This window comes from Oncorhynchus mykiss, chromosome 15 (genome assembly GCF_057628025.1).
Source record: "Oncorhynchus mykiss isolate SJ-2025 chromosome 15, ASM5762802v1, whole genome shotgun sequence".
In the NCBI taxonomy this organism is placed as follows: Eukaryota; Metazoa; Chordata; class Actinopteri; order Salmoniformes; family Salmonidae; genus Oncorhynchus; species Oncorhynchus mykiss.
In genome coordinates, this window is record NC_143036.1 from 63914796 (window position 1) to 63938512 (window position 23717).

At 43.4% G+C, this 23717-nt stretch overlaps 1 protein-coding gene across 1 annotated transcript; it reads right to left on the reverse strand.

Moving 5' to 3' along the window:
* Positions 1 to 264: 264 nt before the first annotated feature.
* On the reverse strand, positions 265 to 23240 carry LOC100301656 (guanine nucleotide-binding protein G(i) subunit alpha-1). The gene is made up of 9 exons (XM_090200776.1): positions 22591 to 23240; positions 13889 to 13931; positions 10796 to 10937; positions 10431 to 10588; positions 8142 to 8270; positions 5943 to 6072; positions 4107 to 4260; positions 2021 to 2241; positions 265 to 1413 (listed from the first exon to the last, which is right to left on the reverse strand). Exons 1-8 carry the CDS (start codon positions 22706 to 22708, stop codon positions 2051 to 2053), a joined length of 1065 nt encoding a protein of 354 aa, XP_090056902.1. The 5' UTR covers positions 22709 to 23240; the 3' UTR covers positions 265 to 1413; positions 2021 to 2050.
* Between the last annotated feature and the right edge of the window lie 477 nt (positions 23241 to 23717).

Consider the following 23717-nt stretch of genomic DNA (forward strand, 5'->3'; position numbering starts at 1 on the left):
GATGACTACACAAGGATGAATAGATGAGGGTGACTACATGACACAAGGATGAATAGATGAGGGTGACTACATGACACAAGGATGAATAGATGAGGGTGACTACATGACATACGGATGAATAGATGAGGGTGACTACATGACATAAGGATGAATAGATGAGGGTGACCAGAGGAAATGCTCAATCTCACCTGCAGTAAGTTGACTCCCTCCCCCTTTTCACCAACTCCAACTCAGGAGAGCACTGAAGACGCCAGGTTCACTGAATGGTTTGTAAAGGGTTTTATTAGCAAAATAAGGGAATGAGTGTACAAAGGCTCCCTGTCTGTTGGAGAACACAGACAGCTGTGGCTGGTTACAGACCATAACCATGTGTTTGTTCCCCATCCATTTTTACTTTGCTTTACAATTGTGATTCTGCAGTGATCGCAGAGACCAAGTCCCCGAAATCTCCTTAAATAAATCTTAAAATATACAGTAAAATACTACTCCGGTTTAGCTGTTCTTTAATTCCACAGCATAACGTAAGCTCCTTGACCTAGCTAGGGTTCATATTGGATACACATTTGATATGGTGTACTGTTAAAAACCACATCCCTTTGTCAGTATGGGACAGCCTGTGGGCGGGGGCTGCGTTGGTCACCATCGAGACACACACAAACACACCTTTGGACCATGGGGAATTCCGTCACTAAATTGGTTGGGAATGTGCACAAAAGATTGTTAATATCCCTAAGGAAACGTTTCACCTTTTATGTTGGAACAATTTTAGCAGGCAAAAAAACTAGCAATTTGGTCAGTGACCGCAGAGAAAAGGACATGCAAAGGCACAGTACCAACAAACTGAGCTCAAATCAAATCCTTTTCCCCTAACAATTGGGGAGGGAGAAAAGGAATATTTCCACCAAAAGGCAAGCTTCATTTTCCAGAGGGCATAAAAAAGGAACAAACTAAATAAAACAAGCTTCCTTTTCCAGAGGGCATAAAAAAGGAACAAACTAAATAAAACAAGCTTCCTTTTCCAGAGGGCATAAAAATGGAACAAACTAAATAAAACAAGCTTCCTTTTCCAGAGGGCATAAAAAAGGAACAAACTAAATAAAACAAGCTTCCTTTTCCAGAGGGCATAAAAAAGGAACAAACTAAATAAAACAAGCTTCCTTTTCCAGAGGGCATAAAAAAGGAACAAACTAAATAAAACAAGCTTCTTCCAAAAAAGAAGTGTGAGAATGATTTTACAATGACAAACATCCAACACAAATGTTTAAACACAAATTCAAAATGTTCCAAGATAAAAACATAAATAAATCCATTAAAAGTGGAATACAGTACAGCAATGGTCCATAATTGATTCTCCCCACTCAGATTCTCCTGATCTTCTCCCCGAAAATGCACATTATGCAGGCTTTTCACCGCCTAGAGAGAGAAAGAAAGGAAGACACACCATTAGATCTTATTGTATGCCTGGCAGTACAAAAGGCCGTTCCATTCAAATATCCTGAAAATATTGTTTGACCATGCCATGATCATCCCCCAAACATATTAATGAAGCAGAGCATCTAACTAGACTCCCGAATAGACTCCAGAGGGCCTTGATTTCAGATGACTAGATTTAACAAGTAGCTGATAATGAAAGGGTTAAACTGCATCTCAAATGCAGCCTGGAAGCAGCGCAATTCAAACACGTCAATTGATTATAAAACGTTTGAAGTTGGATGCCAGTCTTCAGAAGGTAGAGATACACACGACAACAAGAGCTCCTGAGGATAACTCTCACCATCTGGGAAAGCTAGCATACTAGTTTAGCACACTGGCACTGTGTGCACTCATGGCAGCCACCAGTCAGACATGTGCCCTCAACCATGTAGCGCCAACATCGATCCCCCAGCACTCTACACATACGAACACAAGTTCACAAGTCTGCAGTGCGTTGGGCAGGGCTATGTTGCACAAGGAGAAGCGATGAGAAGGGAGAGAGAGGGAAAGACTGATGGAGAAAGGGAACAAAAAAAGGTGGGCTCACCAGAAAACTTCCATCGATGAAATCCAGGTCTTAGAAGAGTCCACAGTCCTTCAGGTTGTTCTTGATGATGACGTCAGTGACGGCGTCGAAGACAAACTGCACGTTCTTGGTGTCGGTGGCGCAGGTGAAGTGAGTGTAGATCTCCTTGGTGTCCTTCCTCTTGTTCAGGTCCTCAAACTGACACTGGATGTAGGCCGCAGCTTCCTCGTATGTGTTGGAGCCTGGCCGCAAGACAAGAAAACCCCCACATTTGTAATGGTGTTCCTCATAAGGGATGAATCCCAACCTCCGCTTCAGTCATTCTCACTATGTCATGAATTGATGTTAATAGGAGACTAAGTGAGAATTGAAGTGCAAGTCAGAATTCATCCCATAGTTAAGACAGTACATACAGTTGAAGTCGGAAGTTTACATACACATAGGTTGGAGTCATTAAAACTCGATTTTCAACCACTCCACAAATGTATTGTTAACAAACTATAGTATTGGCAAGTCGGTTAGGACATCTACTTTGTGCATGACACAAGTCATCTTTCTAACAATTGCTTACAGACAGATTATTTCACTGTATGAGAATTCCAGTGGGTCAGACGTTTACATACTGTGCCTTTACACAGCTTGGAAAATTTCAGAAAATTATGTCATGGCCTTAGAAGCTTCTGATAGCCTAATTGACATCTTTTGAGTCAGTTGGAGGTGTACCTGTGGATGTATTTCAAGGCCTACCTTCAAACTCAGTGCCTCTTTGCTTGACATCATGGGAAAATCAAAAGAAATCAGCCAAGACCTCAGAAAGAAATTGTAGACCTCCACAAGTCTGGTTCATCCTTGGGAGCAATTTCCAAACACCTGAAGGTACCACGTTCATCTGTACAAACAATAGTACGCAAGTATAAACACCATGGGACCACGCAGCCGTCATACCGCTCAGGAAGGAGACGCGTTCTGTCTCCTAGAGATGAACGTACTTTGGTGCGAAAAGTACAAATAATCCCCAGAACAACAACAAAGGACCTTGTAAAGATGCTGGAGGAAACAGGTACAAAAATATCTATATCCACAGTAAAATGAGTCCTATATCGATATAACCTGAAAGTCCGCTCAGCAAGGATGAAGCCACTGCTCCAAAACCGCCATAAAAAAGCCAGACTACGGTTTGCAACTGAACATGGAGACAAAGATCATACTTTTTGGAGAAATGTCCTCTGGTCTGATGAAACAAAAATAGAACTGTTTGGCCATAATGACCATTGTTATGTTGGAGGAAAACGGGGAGGCTTGCAAGCTGAAGAACACCATCCCAACCGTGAAGCATGACTGTGGTAGCAACATGTTGTGGGGGTGCTTTGCTGCAGGAGGGACTGGTGCGATTCACAAAATAGATGGCATCACGAGGCAGGAAAATTATGTGGATATATTGAAGCAAAATCTCAAGACATCAGTCACGAATCTAAAACTTGGTCGCATTTGTGTCTTCCAAATGGACAATGACCCCAAGCATACTTCCAAAGTTGTGGGGAAATGGCTTAAGAACAGCAAAGTCAAGGTATTGGAGTGGCCACCACAAAGCCCTGTCCTCAAGCCAATAGAACATTTGTGGGCAGAACTGAAAAAGCATGTGTGAGCAAGGAGGCCTGCAAACCTGACTCAGTTGCACCAGCTCTGTCAGGAGGAATGAGCCAAAATTCACCCAACTTATTGTGGGAAGCTTATTGAAGGCTACCGAAATGTTTGACCCAAGTTAAACAATTTAAAGGCAATGCTACCAAATACTAATTGATTGTATGTAAACTTCTGACCCAATGGGAATGTGATGAAAGAAATAAAAGCTCAAATAAAAATCACTCTACATGATTATTCTGACATTTCACATTCTTAAAATAAAGTGGTGATCCTAACTGACCTAAGACAGGGATTTTTTGAGATCCTCTTTCCACTCATGGAGACATTCAGTTCTATTTGTTCAGTTGTGCAAATGACAAAGAAATCATAGAAAATGTACAGACAACTCCAGTGATAAGTCACACACTCATCACCAATCATTCAATAGACAGTCTACCATGGCTGGTTGGCTGTGTTACTGTACCTGCATATTCTGGGTAACAGATAGTTAGAGGACTCTTCTTGATCTTCTCCTCAAACAGGTCTTTCTTGTTAAGGAAGAGGATGATGGAGGTGTCTGTGAACCACTTGTTGTTGCATATGGAGTCAAACAGCTTCATGCTCTCGTGCATCCGGTTCTGGGGAGAGAAAACGGCAACATTGGACAATGGTTTTTGTGGGGTTTCGAGCTACAGGCCTTCATTTGTATTGTTTTACCTTTATTTAACTAGGCAAGTCAGTTAAGAACAAATTCTTATTTACAATGACGGCCTAGGAACAGTGGGTTAACTGCCTGTTCAGAGGCAGAACGACAGATTTGTACCGTGTCAGCTCGGGGTTTGAACTTGCAACATTCCGGTTACTAGTCCAACACTCTAACTACTAGGCTACCCTGCACTGATGTGGAATAACGGGACAGGTGAAAGCAAACACCTGCTAGGACGGCCACCATATTGCTTTATCCTATGTTTTCAGATCAGTGCAGATGAAGGAAAGGAGTTGAGGAGAGAAAGCCTATTTAGACTATCGAGATATACTCAGAAACATGTTTGGACTCGTATAGACAGTTTCACAGACCCAGAATGAAGCTTAGTCCAGCACTAAAATGCATTTTCAAAGTAAATATTATATTGAGAACAATTTTTTGTTCAGGACTTGGCTGGTTTCATACAGATACACAATACCAGTCAAACGTTTGGACATACTCACCTACTTATTCCAGAGTTTTCCTTACAAAATAATAGTGAAGAAATCAAAACTATGAAATAACACATATGGAATCACGTAGTAAACAAAACAGTGTTAAACAAATCAAAACATATTTTATATTTGAGATTCTTCAAAGTAGGGACTCTTTGCTTTGATAGCTTTGCATATTCTTGGCATTCTCTCAACCAACTTCATGAGGTGTTCACCTGGAATGTATTTCAATTAACAGGTGTGGCTTGTGAAAAGTTAATTTATGGATTTTCTTTCCTTCTTAGTGTGTTTGGACCAATCAGCTGTGTTGTGACAAGGTAGGGGGTGGTATACAGAAGATAGCCCTATTTGGTAAAAGACCAAATCCATTATATGGCAAGAACAGCTCAAATAAGCAAAGAGAAACGATAGACCATCATTACTTTAAGACATGGAGGTCAGTCAATCCATAAAAGTTCAAGAATTTCGGAAGTTTCTTCAAGTGCAGTCGCAAAAACCATCAAACACTATGATGAAACTGCCACAGGAAAGGAAGGCCCAGAGTTACCTCTGCTGCAGAGGATAAGTTTATTAGAGTTACTAGCCTCAGAAATTGCAGTCCAAATAAATGCTTCACAGAGTTCAAGTAACAGACATCTCAACATCAACTGTTCAGAGGAGACTGTGAAATCAGGCCTTCATGGTCAAATTGCTGCAAAGAAACCACTACTAAAGGACACCAATAAGAAGAGACTTGCTTGGGCCAAGAAACATGAGCAATGGACATTAGACCGGTAGAAATCTGTCCTTTGAGCCAACAAGTGCTCAGCATATGTGGGAACTCCTTAAAGACTGTTGGAAAAGCATTCCAAGTGAAGCTGGTTAAGAGAATGCCAAGAGTGTACAAAGCTGTCATCAAGGCAAAGGGTGGCTACATTGAAGTATCTAAAATATATTTAGATTTGTTTAACTCTTTTTTGGTTACTACATGATTCCATTGTTTTGATGTCTTCACTGGTATTCTACAATGTAGAAAATAGTAAAAATAAAGAAACCCTTGAATGAGTAGGTGTTTCCAAACTTGTGACTGGTACTGTACATGTACACTTATTTCATGTCCATTGGTTGGACAGGAACTCACCATCTCCTCATCCTCAGCCAGCACCAGGTCATAGTCGCTAAGCGCCACACAGAAGATGATGGCAGTGACACCCTCGAAGCAGTGGATCCACTTCTTCCTCTCTGACCTCTGACCTCCAACATCAAACATCCTGAGGAGGAAGTGGAGGATAATGCACCAGACAATGTAAACGGAGCATGTTTCCATGCACGTCGCACACAAGACAAACAACTTTATTGGCCATTGGCCACTAGGGAAAAGATGGGTTTAAGTGTTAGATGGTTAAACAGGCCACCAGATGGAAATGACAGAGAATACATGAATTTTTATTTTTTTGTAGGCTTTTCTGTGTTGTGGAGAGATGGTACACAGTAGAAATGCTCAACACAGAATAAAATACTTAGAAGGGAGGGTATAATTGTTTAATATTTTTTTGTGGGGTATAAATGCATAAACTTTGTTAAATGTAATGTTTTTGTATTTTAAATAACATTCTTGTTAATACCGTTAACAATTTGCACTTTGAGCTGTGTAACACATTAACGCAACCCAAGGGAACAAGCCCTAATAATGTCACCCGCTTTGTGAGCCAGTTTCCACCCATTGGCACACAGACGGCTGTGGGGCTCTAATGTACTTAGATATGGTTTGCATTGGAATGGCTCCACATAGTTCTCTGTTGAGTTGCACTGAGTGGCTTGGCTGAACAAACTGTTGAGGAAGAGCATTTTTAAAGGGCTTGATATTCAACTAGGATGTGGAGTGGGGGACAGACGTGATAAAACAACTAAATATGCAGTGTTGTGGAAGCTACTCTGAAAATATAGTTTACCAAGCTACCAATTACTTCACACTGAAAGTAGTAAAGCTACACTAATGCTTTCATTAAGGTAAATATAATTTTCTTAACTAAAGTTACTTTTAATATGTAATATAGCCTATTTAACACAAAAAAACTGTTTCAAGTGACAATTAGGCAGGTATTATTTTTTCTTTTTGCAAAAGTAGTAGTGTGTAGTTCCAGTAGTTAGCTACACCACTACATGGTAAAGAAGTATTGTGTAGTTCCAGTAGTTAGCTACACCGCTACATGGTAAAGAAGTAGTGTAGTTCCAGTAGTTAGCTACACCACTACATGGTAAAGAAGTAGTGTGTAGTTCCAGTAGTTAGCTACACCGCTACATGGTAAAGAAGTAGTGTAGTTCCAGTAGTTAGCTACACCACTACATGGTAAAGAAGTAGTGTGTAGTTCCAGTAGTTAGCTACACCGCTACATGGTAAAGAAGTATTGTGTAGTTCCAGTAGTTAGCTACACCGCTACATGGTAAAGAAGTAGTGTGTAGTTACAGTAGTTAGCTACACCGCTACATCATAAAGAAGTAGTGTGTAGTTCCAGTAGTTAGCTACACCACTACATGGTAAAGAAGTAGTGTGTAGTTCCAGTAGTTAGCTACACCACTACATGGTAAAGAAGTAGTGTGTAGTTCCAGTAGTTAGCTACACCGCTACATCATAAAGAAGTAGTGTGTAGTTCCAGTAGTTAGCTACACCACTACATGGTAAAGAAGTAGTGTGTAGTTCCAGTAGTTAGCTACACCACTACATGGTAAAGAAGTAGTGTAGTTCCAGTAGTTAGCTACACCACTACATGGTAAAGAAGTATTGTGTAGTTCCAGTAGTTAGCTACACCGCTACATGGTAAAGAAGTAGTGTGTAGTTCCAGTAGTTAGCTACACCGCTACATGGTAAAGTAGTAGTGTAGTTCCAGTAATTAGCTTCACCACTACATGGTAAAGAAGTAGTGTGTAGTTCCAGTAGTTAGCTACACCACTACATAGTAAGACAGTTAACTACAGAAAACACAACCTAGATTTGAATTTAGTAGAACTACCACCAAGCTACCATAAAATGCAGTTCAATTACTAGTTGAACTACATGTAGTTCACTAATCCCCAACACTGGAAATATGGGTATTGACCAGTGAGCCAACCGTTCCCCTTTCCTCTCTGGCATCAGCCAATGGAATTCTAGAACAGATATGATTCACTGCTGATGTCGTATGGTCAGCTCTGTCATCCAGTCACAATGAAACCCCTGGACTAAGGACATTTCTATGGGTTTGAGAGATTCAATACGCACAGTAGGGAAGTAGATTGAGTTATCCTGTTTAAAGTATGGAATATGACTACACTTAAAAAGAGATTTGGAGGAAGTGCTCACTTAAAGTGGAGGTCCTTGAAGGTGAAATGTGTCTCCACAATGCCTGTGGTTTTGACTCTGGTCCTCAGGACATCCTGCTGGGTCGGGATATAGGTGGCTTGGGATATCCTGTCCAAATCGTTTAAGTAACTGGGGGAGGGGAAGAGAGAGAAAATGTTTAGATGGGAGTCAATGCATCCAATTCACATACATCAACGGAACAATAGGACAATTTTTATTTATTTTATTTATTTGACCTTTATTTAACCAGGTAGGCAAGTTGAGAACAAGTTCTCATTTACAATTGCGACCTGGCCAAGATAAAGCAAAGCAGTTCGACAGATACAACGACACAGTTACACATGGAGTAAAACAAACATACAGTCAATAATACAGTATAAACAAGTCTATATACAATGTGAGCAAATGAGGTGAGAAGGGAGGTAAAGGCAAAAAAGGCCATGGTGGCAAGGTAAATACAATATAGCAAGTAAAACACTGGAATGGTAATTTTGCAATGGAAGAATGTGCAAAGTAGAAATAAAAATAATGGGGTGCAAAGGAACAAAATAAATAAATAAATTAAATACAGTTGGGAAAGAGGTAGTTGTTTGGGCTAAATTATAGGTGGGCTATGTACAGGTGCAGTAATATGTGAGCTGCTCTGACAGTTGGTGCTTAAAGCTAGTGAGGGAGATAAGTGTTTCCAGTTTCAGAGATTTTTGTAGTTCGTTCCAGTCATTGGCAGCAGAGAACTGGAAAGAGAGGCGGCCAAAGAAAGAATTGGTTTTGGGGGTGACTAGAGAGATATACCTGCTGGAGCGTGTGCTACAGGTGGGAGATGCTATGGTGACCAGCGAGCTGAGATAAGGGGGGACTTTACCTAGCAGGGTCTTGTAGATGACATGGAGCCAGTGGGTTTGGCGATGAGTATGAAGCGAGGGCCAGCCAACGAGAGCGTACAGGTCGCAATGGTGGGTAGTATATGGGGCTTTGGTGACAAAACGGATTGCACTGTGATAGACTGCATCCAATTTGTTGAGTAGGGTATTGGAGGCTATTTTGTAAATGACATCGCCAAAGTCGAGGATTGGTAGGATGGTCAGTTTTACAAGGGTATGTTTGGCAGCATGAGTGAAGGATGCTTTGTTGCGAAATAGGAAGCCAATTCTAGATTTAACTTTGGATTGGAGAATTGGACAATAAGCTATTTAAATAATAAACAAATCTTGTTTGGCCATGAACCATGTCTGCTTCTATTTCTTGAACTGGTTAAAACAAGTGATATTTTTCCAACTCTCTTCCACACTATCAGTGCCCCCCAGAATGGTCCCTATAAGCCAATATTTCCAAAAATAGTCCACATAGGGCTCAGTTCTGGACTTGTCGCACACACCTGCCCCCTCCTCAACAGTAAATCTACAGTAGAACCCCCCACACATCAAACACTCTACCCTGTATTACTCTTCCAAAAGATTACGTCAGCAGTAATTACACACTACTCAGCACAGGTGTTTTAACCCAAACAAACAGCAGCCTCGCTGTGGAGGCCGGTCGGCAGGCTACGTGACGCTGGTCTGTGGGTGTGGGTGGGTGTGTGTGTGTGTGGTAGTCCTGGCCAAAAGGATTCTGGGTATTGATTTGGAAATGGCCAGCAGCTACGGCACTTGAGGCCAGAGAGCCAATCGATGACGTCTGTTCCGTTCCAAAACAAGGTGGAGGGGTTTCTCATGACACAGCGCAGGGGTTGCCCCTCTGGTGACTTCATTGGCTAATGGAAAGGCTGTGGCACAATGCGGACGAAAAAAGAACAACCACTTCAGAAAAAAAACAACTGAACTGAGGGAGTTGAGCTCAAACGCTGCCCACTGACAAAGGGATTTGGACATGTTTTCTAGCTCTGCTGTCTGTGGTGTTTTGCTACCAGGGTTTGGTAAACACAACAGCCCTGGCCAATCTGCTGTTAGACAGCTACATGAGATAAATGCTAAGGTTAAGGAATCAGCAGACATGCTGCAGCCTGTGTGTTACAGTCCTACTACAGGGGTGACACCCCCACACAAAACAAATATTGACAGTTTCACTCAAGGTTGAAACACCAAGCAGACTGGACTGTAGGCAGTAGAGATCTACATGTCTGCCAGAGAGTGGGCGGGCATCTGTAATAAATGGACTGCTCAAGGCCTTTGGTTATTGCAGAGGAATGAGAATTAGGGAGGAAGAGGAACTGCAGGAGCTGTGTGTGTGTCAGACCAAGCTGAGCAGACTGTGTGAGCAGGACAAGGTGGTGTGTGTGTGTGTGTGACCCACTATGCTGCAGAGTCGTTGAGCTGGTACTCTCGTGAGCGGCTGAAGCAGGCCTGTACCCCTCTGTCCTTCCACAGGCGTTTGATGACCCCGGCCAGCTCCGCCGTCATGAAGCCTTCCTCTGCCGACCCCGCCAGCACAAACAGCTGTCTCGCATCATCCTGTGAGAGAGCAGTCCGTCAGCACAACCATCACTATTACCATCAAATCGTCACCATCAGTTCCACTGTGAAAATCATCCCTACCATCAATAGCATTATTAATACTGCCATGGCATCATCAGCGTTGGGCATGTGATTGGGTGTGTTTATAGTTTTAGTCAGAAGGCTTTGATAAATGCAATCCATCATCATGTCTAGCCCACTCACGGCTCTGGCGGCGTCTCCAAAGTCGATCTTGAGTCGTCCCATAGCTCTGATGACAGCGATGATGGACTGGATGGTGTTGCTGTAGACCACAGCCCTGTACTGTTTACACTCCTCCTCCGAGTAGCCTGCCTCGTGGATGATCCTGACACACGGGATGGAGGACACAACTACAGTCAACCACCATGAAGAACACAACTACAGTCAACCACCATGAGGAGCAACACAACTACAGTCAGTGAGTCACCATGAGGAACACGGAGCAACACAACTACAGTCAACCACCACGAGGAACACGGAGCAACACAACTACATTCAACCACCACGAGGAACATGGAGCAACACAACTACAGTCAACCACCATGAGTAACATGGAGCAACACAACTACAGTCAACCACCATGAGGAGCAACACAACTACAGTCAGTGAGTCACCATGAGGAACACGAAGCAACACAACTACAGTCAACCACCACGAGGAACACGGAGCAACACAACTACAGTCAACCACCATGAGGAACACAACTACAGTCAGCCACCATGAGGAACACAACTACAGTCATCCACCACGAGGAACATGGAGCAACACAACTACAGTCAACCACCATGAGGAACATGGAGCAACACAACTACAGTCAACCACCATGAGGAACATGGAGCAACACAACTACAGTCAACCACCATGAGGAACATGGAGCAACACAACTACAGTCAACCACCATGAGGAACATGGAGCAACACAACTACAGTCAACCACCATGAGGAACATGGAGCAACACAACTACAGTCAACCACCATGAGGAACATGGAGCAACACAACTACAGTCAACCACCATGAGGAACATGGAGCAACACAACTACAGTCAACCACCATGAGGAACATGGAGCAACACAACTACAGACAACCACCATGAGGAACATGGAGCAACACAACTACAGTCAACCACCATGAGGAACATGGAGCAACAACTACAGTCAACCACCATGAGGAACATGGAGCAACAACTACAGTCAACCACCATGAGGAGCAACAACTACAGTCAGTCAGTCACCATGAGGAACATGGAGCAACACAACTACAGTCAACCACCATAAGGAACATGGAGCAACACAACTACAGTCAACCACCATGAGGAACACAACTACAGTCAGTCAGCATGAGGAACACAACTACAGTCAGCCACCATGAGGAACACAACTACAGTCAGCCACCATGAGGAACACAACTACAGTCATCCACCACGAGGTACATGGAGCAACACAACTACAGTCAACCACCATGAGGAACATGGAGCAACACAACTACAGTCAACCACCATAAGGAACACAACTACAGTCAGTCAGCATGAGGAACACAACTACAGTCAGCCACCATGAGGAACACAACTACAGTCATCCACCACGAGGAACATGGAGCAACACAACTACAGTCAACCACCATGAGGAACATGGAGCAACACAACTACAGTCAACCACCATGAGGAACATGGAGCAACACAACTACAGTCAACCACCATAAGGAACACAACTACAGTCAGTCAGCATGAGGAACATGGAGCAACACAACTACAGTCAGTCACCATGAGGAACATGGAGCAACACAACTACAGTCAACCACTATGAGAAACAGTCAGCCAGCCACCATGAGGAACAACACAGTCAGTCAGTCACCATGAGGAACAACACAGTCAGCCAGCCACCATGAGGAACAACACAGTCAGTCAGTCACCATGAGGAACGACACAGTCAGTCACCATGAGGAACGACACAGTCAGTCAGCCACCATGAGGAACGACACAGTCAGCCAGTCACCATGAGGAACGACACAGTCAGTCAGCCACCATGAGGAACACAACTACAGTCAGCCACCATGAGGAACACAACTACAGTCATACACCACGAGGAACATGGAGCAACACAACTACAGTCAACCACCATAAGGAACACAACTACAGTCAGTCAGCATGAGGAACACAACTACAGTCAGCCACCATGAGAAACAGTCAGTCAGCCAGCCACCATGAGGAACAACACAGTCAGTCAGTCACCATGAGGAACAACACAGTCAGCCAGACACCATGAGGAACAACACAGTCAGTCAGTCACCATGAGGAACGACACAATCAGTCAGTCACCATGAGGAACGACACAATCAGTCAGTCACCATGAGGAACGACACAATCAGTCAGTCACCATGAGGAACGACAGTCAGCCAGCCACCATGAGGAACGACACAGTCAGCCAGTCACCATGAGGAACGACACAGTCAGTCAGCCACCATGAGGAACACAACTACAGTCATCCACCACGAGGAACATGGAGCAACACAACTACAGTCAACCACCATAAGGAACACAACTACAGTCAGTCAGCATGAGGAACATGGAGCAACACAACTACAGTCAGTCACCATGAGGAACATGGAGCAACACAACTACAGTCAACCACTATGAGAAACAGTCAGTCAGCCAGCCACCATGAGGAACGACACAATCAGTCAGTCACCATGAGGAACATGGAGAAACATGACACAGTCAGCCAGTCACCATGAGGAACGACACAGTCAGTCAGTCACCATGAGGAACGACACAGTCAGTCAGTCACCATGAGGAACGACACAGTCAGTCAGTCACCATGAGGAACGACACAGTCAGTCAGTCACCATGAGGAACGACACAGTCAGTCAGTCACCATGAGGAACGACACAGTCAGTCAGTCACCATGAGGAACGACACAGTCAGTCAGTCACCATGAGGAACATGGAGAAACACGACACAGTCAGTCAGCATGAGGAACATTGAGCAACACTTTTTGTTCATGTTCATTTTTATTAACAGCAAAAAAATAACAGAAAAGTAGCAGACCAATAACCCCAAACCCCATGGCAACCTTTCCATCATAAAATGACAGGAGAAAAAAACGAACATTGATAACACTATCCAGGTAACAATGTTTACAGCATCTGAATTGAATGGGGCACTAGGACAATAACAATGACTGATTTCTGAGAACTGTCCACACAGAAGGGCAAAAACAATGCTTTGTTTTGATGGTGTGGCAGATATGGCATCTGGAAGAATGGAAGGAACATACTCACTTCATCTGCTTGACTATTGTGCTCTTCCCCGACTCACCAGCACCTGAGAGAGAGAACACATTTACCAAACCAGTCAAAGCTTATAATGGAACTAATTGCAATTATGCGATAAGAGCGATGTGTTCCGAATCTGCAGTGGAATTTCAAGCCAACACTGATCATAATGTTGATTGCCTGGTATTTAAAAAAACATTTTTTTTATGGGATTACACTGACGAACATACTGAGAAAGAAAAGTCAAATTGTAAAGAGCTACTCATTACAGGCCATTATCCAACCCCATTTTAATTGGAGCGTAGTGGAGAACCCCGAGGTGGTCAAACATACTGATCATTCCCTTCCTGTGTTTCTGTATTGACATCTCTGACCCACAGCGTTGCTCTGCAGCCGTCCGGTTGATACAGACTAGAGGTCGACCAATTATGATTTTTTTCAACGCCGATTCCGATAATTAGAGGACCAAAAAAATACCGATTTAAATCGGCCAATTTTTAAAAATGTATTTGAAATAATGACAATTACAACAATACTTAATTAACACTTATTTTAACTTAAAATACATCAAAAATCAATTTAGCCTCAAATAAATAATGAAACATGTTCAATTTGGTTTAAATAACTCAAAAACAAAAGTGTTGGAGAAGAAAGTAAAAGTGCAATATGTGCCATGTAAGAAAGCTAACGTTTAAGTTCCTTGCTCATAACATAAGAACATATGAAAGCTGGTGGTTCCTTTTAACATGAGACTTCAATATTCCAAGGTAAGAGGTTTTTAGGTTGTAGTTATTATAGGAATTATAGGACTATTTCTCTCTATACCATTTGTATTTACCTTTGACTATTGGATGTTCTTATCGGCACTTTAGTATTGCCAGTGTAACAGTATAGCTTCCGTCCCTCTCCTCGCCCCTACCTGGGCTCGAACCAGGAACACATCGACAACAGCCACACTCGAAGCAGCGTTACCCATCGCTCCACAAAAGCCGCGGCCCTTGCAGAGCAAGGGGAATAATTACTCCAAGTCTCAGAGCGAGTGACGATTGAAATGATATGAGCGCACCCCGCTAACTAGCTAGCCATTTCACATTGGTTACACCAGCCATTAGGCTAATAGGCTTGAAGTCATAAACAGCGCTGTGCTTGCGAAGAACTGCTGGCAAAACGCACTAAAGTGCTGTTTGAATGAATACTTACGAGCCTGCTGCTGCCTGCCACCGCTCAGTCAGACTGCTCTGTCAAATCATAGACCTAATTATAAAATAACACACAGAAATACGAGCCTTTGGTCATTAATATGGTCGAATCCGTAAACTAGAATTTCGAAAACAAAATGTTTATTATTTCAGTGAAATACGGAACCGGTCGGTATTTTAAATTAACGGGTGGCATCCCTAAGTACAGTCCTCATGATCTACATTAACAGCAGTGAAGCATGCAGCCTGCAGAAGTTCCCAGCAACCACTAACACACTATCAACACAACGCTGCTATCAACCAGTTAATAATCGGGTCATTGGGTCTTTGTACATTAAATGAGTTAGTTGTCAGCTCTGCTATACCACCAGAAAAACAACGATCCCTAGTTGTAACCAGGGTTTGCCTGAAAGGGCCTATGAGCACATATTGTGTTACTTCAAGATGGTACAAGCCTTCTATATTGAAATTACACATTACTGACTGATAGGCTGTGTAAACCACTCACATGGGGACAAGAGCCAGGAGGGTGGACACTAAGCTAGCAGCCAATGAGTGAGAGGTGGAGAGGTGATTGGCAATACTCCTATGAGAAAGGCAGGGAACACAGAACAAGCGTTGCTTGTGCCTGGCTGCTGCTAGGGGCTCCGTGCCTCCGTCACACTGCCATGGCAACCGGGTCCGGTACCAAAGCGCTCGCCACACGGTCACCTGAGGAGGGTTGGTGGCGGTTGTGTAGCGATGGCTCATCTCCACAGCCAGGGCATGTATTATTAATAGGAAAATGTCCCCAAAATGTCCCCAATGTCCCCATAACACATAAGTAGAGGATGTGTCATGGGGATTGACTAAGGCAGGCCCCTCCTCCTTGACATAAGAGGAGGACCACTGGGAAATATGGGTTGACCCTGTAAACAAACTCATGATGTTTTCACTTGTTTCGTGGGCTTGCTAAGTCCCTTCCCATGGGGGTTGCTCAGCTCGGACACAAACACAGTCAGAAAAAGGGGAACTGTAGCCATGTCAGTCTAAACTTTACTCATTAGTATTACTTACCAATTCTATAGAAGTTCAGTAGTGGAATAAGAAAGTCTCAACTCATGTTGTGTAATTACAAACGCCATTGCTATGCAATAAAATGCAATTACCAAAGTAGTATATCACATTTTAATACAATGTTGTTGCTACTAGTGTGATTAAAGTTCTTCACTGTTTATTCAGAACTGTAAAAAAACACCCATTAGATTTGCCAGGAGGAAGCTATTTCTGTAACACCCAACCTTCCCATCTCACAAGAACCAGCTAGTATTGCAATACAGCAAGACAATGAGCACATGCACGCCGCACCACACACACACCCACCCACACCCACACACTACGTCAGGGCTTCTCGTTGTGGCAAGTGAAACTTAGGGGCCTGGAACTTTCCCTAACGCAGAAGAGAACCTGAAACCAACATGTAGAAGTGAATTCCTGTGGACAAGCCTTTCTCCAGAGCCTTAGAGCATGCTGATACAGAGTGTGTGTGAGAATGTGTGTGTTTTAACAGTGTGCCAGGCAGGTACCTCCTACTGTTCAGCCTAATGGAATGGCTTTCACCGGAGGACAAATTGTTTTAATTACATGTCACTGCTGTGGTCCTGGCCCCAGAGAGGAGAGGACTAACATGTCTCATTGCTCAGGAGCCAAAAACTAAGAACCCCAGAGGGACTACGAGACAGCAGACACACGTGCACTGTAACACACATAAAAACAAACGTGTGCGCACACAGACACACAGCATTGGCAGCAGGTAAAGTCACCTCCCTCCTTCTGCTAAGGGCCTCGGTGCCAAGGCAGCGACACAACACAGCATTCCACTCCCTACCACACTGACTGGCTGCCTCTCAATCTAGAATAAACATACCCTCTTTACAGGCCGTTGTGTGTTCACTGAACCCTCCCTCTAGATATATGTTTTACTGTCTGACCGACACACTTGATTTCTCAATATGGAACACAAAACCCTGCATAGGGTCAACAAAATGTATGCTAGCAAGTCATAGGAATAATTATTGGATGATATCGCCAAGGTACTGTTCCCTTATGACATTTCTTTAAGTCAGTCCAGACTGAAGCATTTGTTTGCCTAACTGACCTTGCCCTATCCTTCAACTCTAGTGATGTCATAGGGGTGTGGCCCCACCACAGTAACTTTAAAGTCTGATTTGAGCCACATGGGCCATTAGAGAAAGCAGAGACAGAAAAGTGGACCTCATGGGCTCGGATAGACAGAGTCATGTTACCCACCCACAATTTGATACACCCATCAAAGAGCCAGACCAAAACCACAGTGAGGCAGCTGCTTTCTGGCGGTTGGGAAACGACTGTATTTTAAGAAAAATTGTTGAGGCCTGCAAACAAAATGGACGTTTATAGAACAGTACTTCTAAAGCCCACCAACCATCCAACCCATCTCTCCTAGAAAGTGCCCCACGGTGGTTTTCCACAGAGTGAAAAGAGGACATGAATGGAATGCATGTCAACAATGAAGGAATGTTTTTCAAAGTGTTGTGGTGGGATTGGCTACAATCAGGTCTTCATTCCAAATGACAGCTCTGTTGTATTTTAATCTTAAATTATGATTTAGTTGGAGCTTTTATATAACACTAGGGTGGGGATAATAGCTTTTGGAGTTCCTCCCACTCTCTCTCTCCCCCGCTCTCTCTGCCTGTCACGGAGTTGAAGAGGGCTTTCAATTGAGCCGAGGGGTTATCTGTCTGGGTCACTAGAAGAAACCAGGGCCTGTCCTGCCTGGGTTTCAGTTAGGCTGGCCAGGGCATACAGTCCTCTGGCCAGGCTGTCCTGGTAAACAGGGAGCGAGGGACACGGGCTGAGAGGGAGCGAGGGACACGGGCTGAGAGGAAGCGAGGGACACGGCTGAGAGGGAGCGAGGGACACGGCTGAGAGGGAGCGAGAGACACAGCTGAGAGACAGGGGACAGAGCTGAATGGGCTTACGGCTGGGCCTGGCTCACTCTCCAGGAACCACATTAGCGGCACCACATTAGCGACTTGAGCAGGCACCATCCCTCTCTCTTTTCCTCGTTACCATCGGGAGCTGTTGAGCCTCTGAGTGACTCACAAGGGAACCCAGGAAGTTACAGTAGCATTAATTAACCAATCAGGGAGTCATGTAGCTAAATCAGCTGGATTCATCTGCCCACATCCAGGCCAATGGATAATAGAATGTTTCCTCAAACTCCATGGAGGCCGATACTTTACTGGAAGAGACCAGTAACAGTAGTAGATCTAACGGGACGGTGCTGGAGAAGTGGAAGCTATTGAATTCCTCATAATTCATAAGCACTTCAGTTTACAGTAGGCCTACATGAAATCACCAGATGTGATGAATGACATGGTAAAATAGCAGATAGTGATAACCTAGGAATTGCTTGTTTGTTTATTTGAGAGTTATTGCTACACATTTGGTGACAGGTAATTAACCACCATGTGTTGAACTATTTGAAGTACAAGAAAGACAGTTTCCTATCAAACATCCAGGAAATACAAGTGGAAGCATTAGTACTGTAAAATAAAGCCCTACCCGTAATGCTTTACATAAAATGTTACATAGAACACCTACAGAATCCTCTCGACACCAACGTGGTTGGGTTTAGTCAGCCTAATATAGACAAGATGTTGCTTGTACAGACTTGACAGCATACACCCAAACATTCATAGCACTCCTCATACAAATGATTGTTCCTCTGACAGCAGGATGTTGGTATACTCTGCTGACAGACTGCTCATTATGCTGTGTGTGTGTGTGTGTGTGTGTGTGTGTGTGTGTGTGTGTGATATTAGCCGCATGTACAGGATACACATGGTATACACTGGCCAATTAAATGCTTACATGCATCTGGACAACGCAACAATTGTTTTATGCGTGCGTGCGTCCTACCGTATGCCACCCCCCATGAAGTCCACTGCACAGACATGGACATTGTGTGGCGTTGATGGGCTGACAATGTAAAACACGGACGTTTGACGGTTGGTGTCCTTGAAGTGATTTAATATTCACCACCGTTTCTGAGGTGCTGCCTGTGCCGATGTATGCACCATCAGCATCACTGATATGGCTGTGACCTCTTGACCAGGATGTAATTAAACAAAGTATGTTTAGTGGGGCGACTAGGAGGCAGATGAGAGGAATTGAGACTTTTGTGACAGAAGTATAGTAACTGAAGAGACTAATATGTAATCAAACAGCAACCAAACATCTTTTTCCTCTCCATGAGTACACCTTCTCAATTCATAATGAGTGTTAGGGTTTAGACCTGATCTAGAACATTCCTTCCTGTTGCTCCTCTATTAGCATATCTCACGGTCATCTGACAAGGCTGCGTGTGTTACCTGGTTACCAACCTGAATGGCTGACACAGGAAGCAGGTCAGGGTGCCAACGTGCAAACAAGTTTCAATGTCACGCGCACAAGTACAGTGAAATGCCCTACTTGCAAACTCTAACAAGCTGACCTTGCGTTTCAAAATAAATTGACACGTACATATGAACTTGGTTAGATTTTTGAAGTGCTGCAAGTCCCACCTCTCCCATCTCCTCATTGGTTTTTAGGAGCATATAGCCACGTGGGTGATTGAAAGAGGAACTGCAGTCCGCACTCCAGTCAGTGGTGGTAATACACCTTAAAGTTTGTTGCCAACCGACAAAGTCCGACGACATATTACTATTAGGAATAAGGTGACAAGGCATCAGGAGATATGATTTAAAAAAGTAGCAGCAGCATAAATGATGATTGTATGCAAGTGTGTGCGCGTGTGTGTGTAGTCCATATAGATGTGTCTGCGTTGGAGTGTTAGTGTGCGTGCAGAGTCCTATGAGTGTGCATAGACAGGGTCAACTCATTTATTCTGTGTATCCATTCTGTTAACCATTTAGCAGTCGTATGGCTTGGGGATAGAAACTCTTCAGGAGCCCGTTGGTGTCAGACTCGATGCACCGGCACCGCTTGCCGCGCGGATGCAGAGACAACAGTCTATGGCTTGGGTGGCTGGAGTCTAATGATTTTCCTGGCCTTTGAGTCACACCGCCTGCTATAGAGATTCTGTAGCGCCATGCAATCGAGCGCGGTGCTATTGCCATAACAAGCAGTGACACAGTCAGTCAAGATGCTCTCAGTTAGAGGTCGACCAATTATGATTTTTCAACGCCGATACTGACTATTGGAGGACCAAAAAAGCCGATACTGATTAACTGACTTCAGTTACAACGCCAAACTGCAGTCAGGTCAAGTGGTGAGGATGACGAGCATGCAGAGGAGCTTCCCTGAGACGGTTTCTGACAGTTTGGGCAGAAATTATTGTGTTGTACAAACCCACCGTTTCATCAGCTGTCCAGGTGGCTGGTCTCAGACTACCCCGCAGGTGAATAAGCCAGATGTCGAGGGCCTGGGCTGCCATGGTTACACATGGCCTGCGGTTATGAGGCCGGTTGGATGTACTGCCAAATTATCTAAAACTGTTGGAGGCAGCTTATGGTAGAGAAATTAACATTAAATTCTCTGGCAACAGCTCTGGTGGACGTTCCTGCAGTCAAGCATGCCAATTGCACACTCCCTCAAAAGTTGAGACATCTGTGAGATTGTGTTGTGTGACTAAACTGTACATTTTAGAGTGTCCTTTTATTGTCCCCTGCACAAGGTGTACCTGTGTAGTGATCATGTTGTTTAATACAGCTTATTGATATGCCACACCTGTCAGATGGATGGATTGTCTTGACAAAGGAGAAATGCTCACTAATAGGGATGTAAGAAACATTTTAGAGAAAAGCTTTTTGTGCGTATGGAAAATTTCACTTTACATGTTGTGTTTATATTTTTGTTCTGTATATGATACTGGGAGAGACCATTTTCAAAAGAGTTCAAAATATTGGATGTCACAGGTCTGGGATTGACTTTACACAAACTTTATAATTTCACTCAGAGGAATATTTGGAGACCTAAGTCGCAGCCTGCAGCCATAGTACTTGACCAGACTTGCTTCGAATCAGTTTCATCATTCATAGCAACACAGATGAATGTAGCCTTGGCTCTCAACAACAAGGAAGAGGTTTATACCATATAACCATACAAACCTCCGAAGTGCCTTATTGCTATTATAAACTGATTTCCAACGTAATTAGAACAGTAAAAAGAAATGTTTTGTCATACCCGTGGTCAGCCAATCAGCATTCAGTGGTCTAACCACCCAGTTTATAAATGGTAAATATCAACATGTAAAACCAGAAGAAAATAGCAGAAAAACAGAACAGAGACAATGTCCTCACCAAAAGCTTTCATAGCCATCTACTGACAGGCCTACAGTTATTCAGGCCTACAGTTATACAGGCCTACAGTTATACAGGCCTACAGTTATACAGGCATTTCAGGACAGCTGTTCTTGCTCATGGCATCAGTGAAGAATACCCGTATTAATAGAGAAGACACATCCAGTCCTTGTGACCCATATTCAACATGAAAATATTATATGACATGCGTGTCTAGAGCTCTCTTCCCCAATGGAATGGATGGTAGAGCAGTATTTCAAAAACAAGCACTAGTTTCTGTCCAGGGAATGGGCTCGTTTGTTTGTCAATGGAATGTCCACGGTTTTAAATGATTTTAGGCAAAACATATTGTGCAGTAGGCTACGCTCAGGGATAAGTCCATCCACTATTCCACCAACCAATGAGGGTAGTGGTAAGAAAGAACCTCAAGTTTAATTTAGACCTCTTTATCTAAGCAATGGTGGACTCATAAACAGCCTACATCTATGCCTGAAGTAGCAAAACAGGTGATTAAGTCTCAAACAAAAATGTTTTGAACATAGTAGTATAGCACTTGCAATTCTTTATTCCAACAGTTTCTGGGCCAATTACCAAATTGATAACATCATATGCACTCAGCTGGACTTAGCATTCAAACACAATGCTGCTGACAGGCGACAAGGTGTCAAATACTGGGAGGATTAAGCCAATGCATATGGCCCATAGAAACCATTTGTGTTGCTGGATAAGCGTAACAAAAGGGGTACTTTGTTGCAACTGCCTGCATGGGTGGTGACACACCGAAGGCTGGAACTGATGAGCCAGTGTGGACAACAACCTTTTCTGCCTATATGCTAAATCGGAAATGATTCTTCAACTTTTGTTAATTAGGCAATCCACTGTAGCCAATGTGCTTTGTGATTTCAAGGTAGTCTATGCAAAAGTCTATGCAATGTTTTAAATTTGATGATGACAGCTTGTCTGCTATGCGGAATTGTATGAAATCGTGCAATAATTCTCAATTCAAATTGTTGCCATTATGTGTATGCAGACCAATTGTATATCACTGTAAATAGTGCGTTTGACATTTAGTTACAATGTCGCAATCGCATATAATATTGCAGTCATTGAAGTTCACGGATAACCATTGTTTCGTCCCACAATGTATCACGTTGCGGGACGAAGCAAGGACAACCACTTCCCTTACCGAGAAGCAGTAGCTTGACCTCTCTTGCGGCTTTCTCCCCGTCGTCCCGCAAATTCCTGTCGATCATTTTACTGCGCTCCACCGCCGCTTTATCGTCCGTGCTCAGGGTACACCCCATCCTCAAGCAAATCCTCTGGACCCAAGTGATGCAAAAATATCAAATATATACAGTACCAACATGCAAAGGATAAAAAGCGACCTAGTGCTCCCGAGACCCACACACGCCCTTGTGTGAAAGCTATCGGGTCGCTTGGATTTACACTTTTATTAAATATTTTTTTAAAGGACCAGGAGTGTGCTTCTCCAGTCCACTATATTCCTATACTTTCAGTCAGTGTAAGCTATTTCTCTCGTCGTGGCATAAATAGTTTTAATTGAAAACAGTTCCACCGCGAATTTCTCTGTCTCAGGGCGTCCGTCCTTCACTGCCACAGTGAGCTCTGCTCATTCAACTACAATTACCACCAGCTGGCTACACGAATACTTCCTGTTTGTTTTTTTCTGTCAAAATACCAGACTGACCTTTGAGTCAATATGTTGTGGTCTTTGGAAATGCCTAATACTGTAAGTGACATTTGATATCACGCGAGAAAACAATGTACTGTACTTTACTGTTTCTTGTCTGTGTATAAAATATTATAGGGAACACTGGGGCCATCCCACTTCTGACACAGATATAGCTAAACCAAGGCAAACACGCTATTCACCCCCAAGAGAAACCTCAAGAGATATAGCATACGGTTATTATTAGGCTACTAGGGTGTTATAATATATTTTCATCATCAAGCCATGAGGGTTACAGTACAAATATAATGAATTAAAACGTTTTTAATTCCCAGAATAAAACAATATCAAAAGGGTATGCAACACCTGAGTTGTAGTTGTATTTCTGCCACCTGGTGGTTTTATAGAGAAAAGACATCTCCATGAACAGACCCCATCTCCACCTTCTGATAGAGATACCATATGAATAGTATGCATCACAGGAGACTGCTGAGGGGAGGATGACTCATAACAACGGCGGGAATGGAGTGAATGTAATACACGTTTGATACCATTCCATTTCTTTCTTTCCAGCCAGGCATGCCGGGAACATTTCCAGCATGCCTTTTACATAACATTTTACT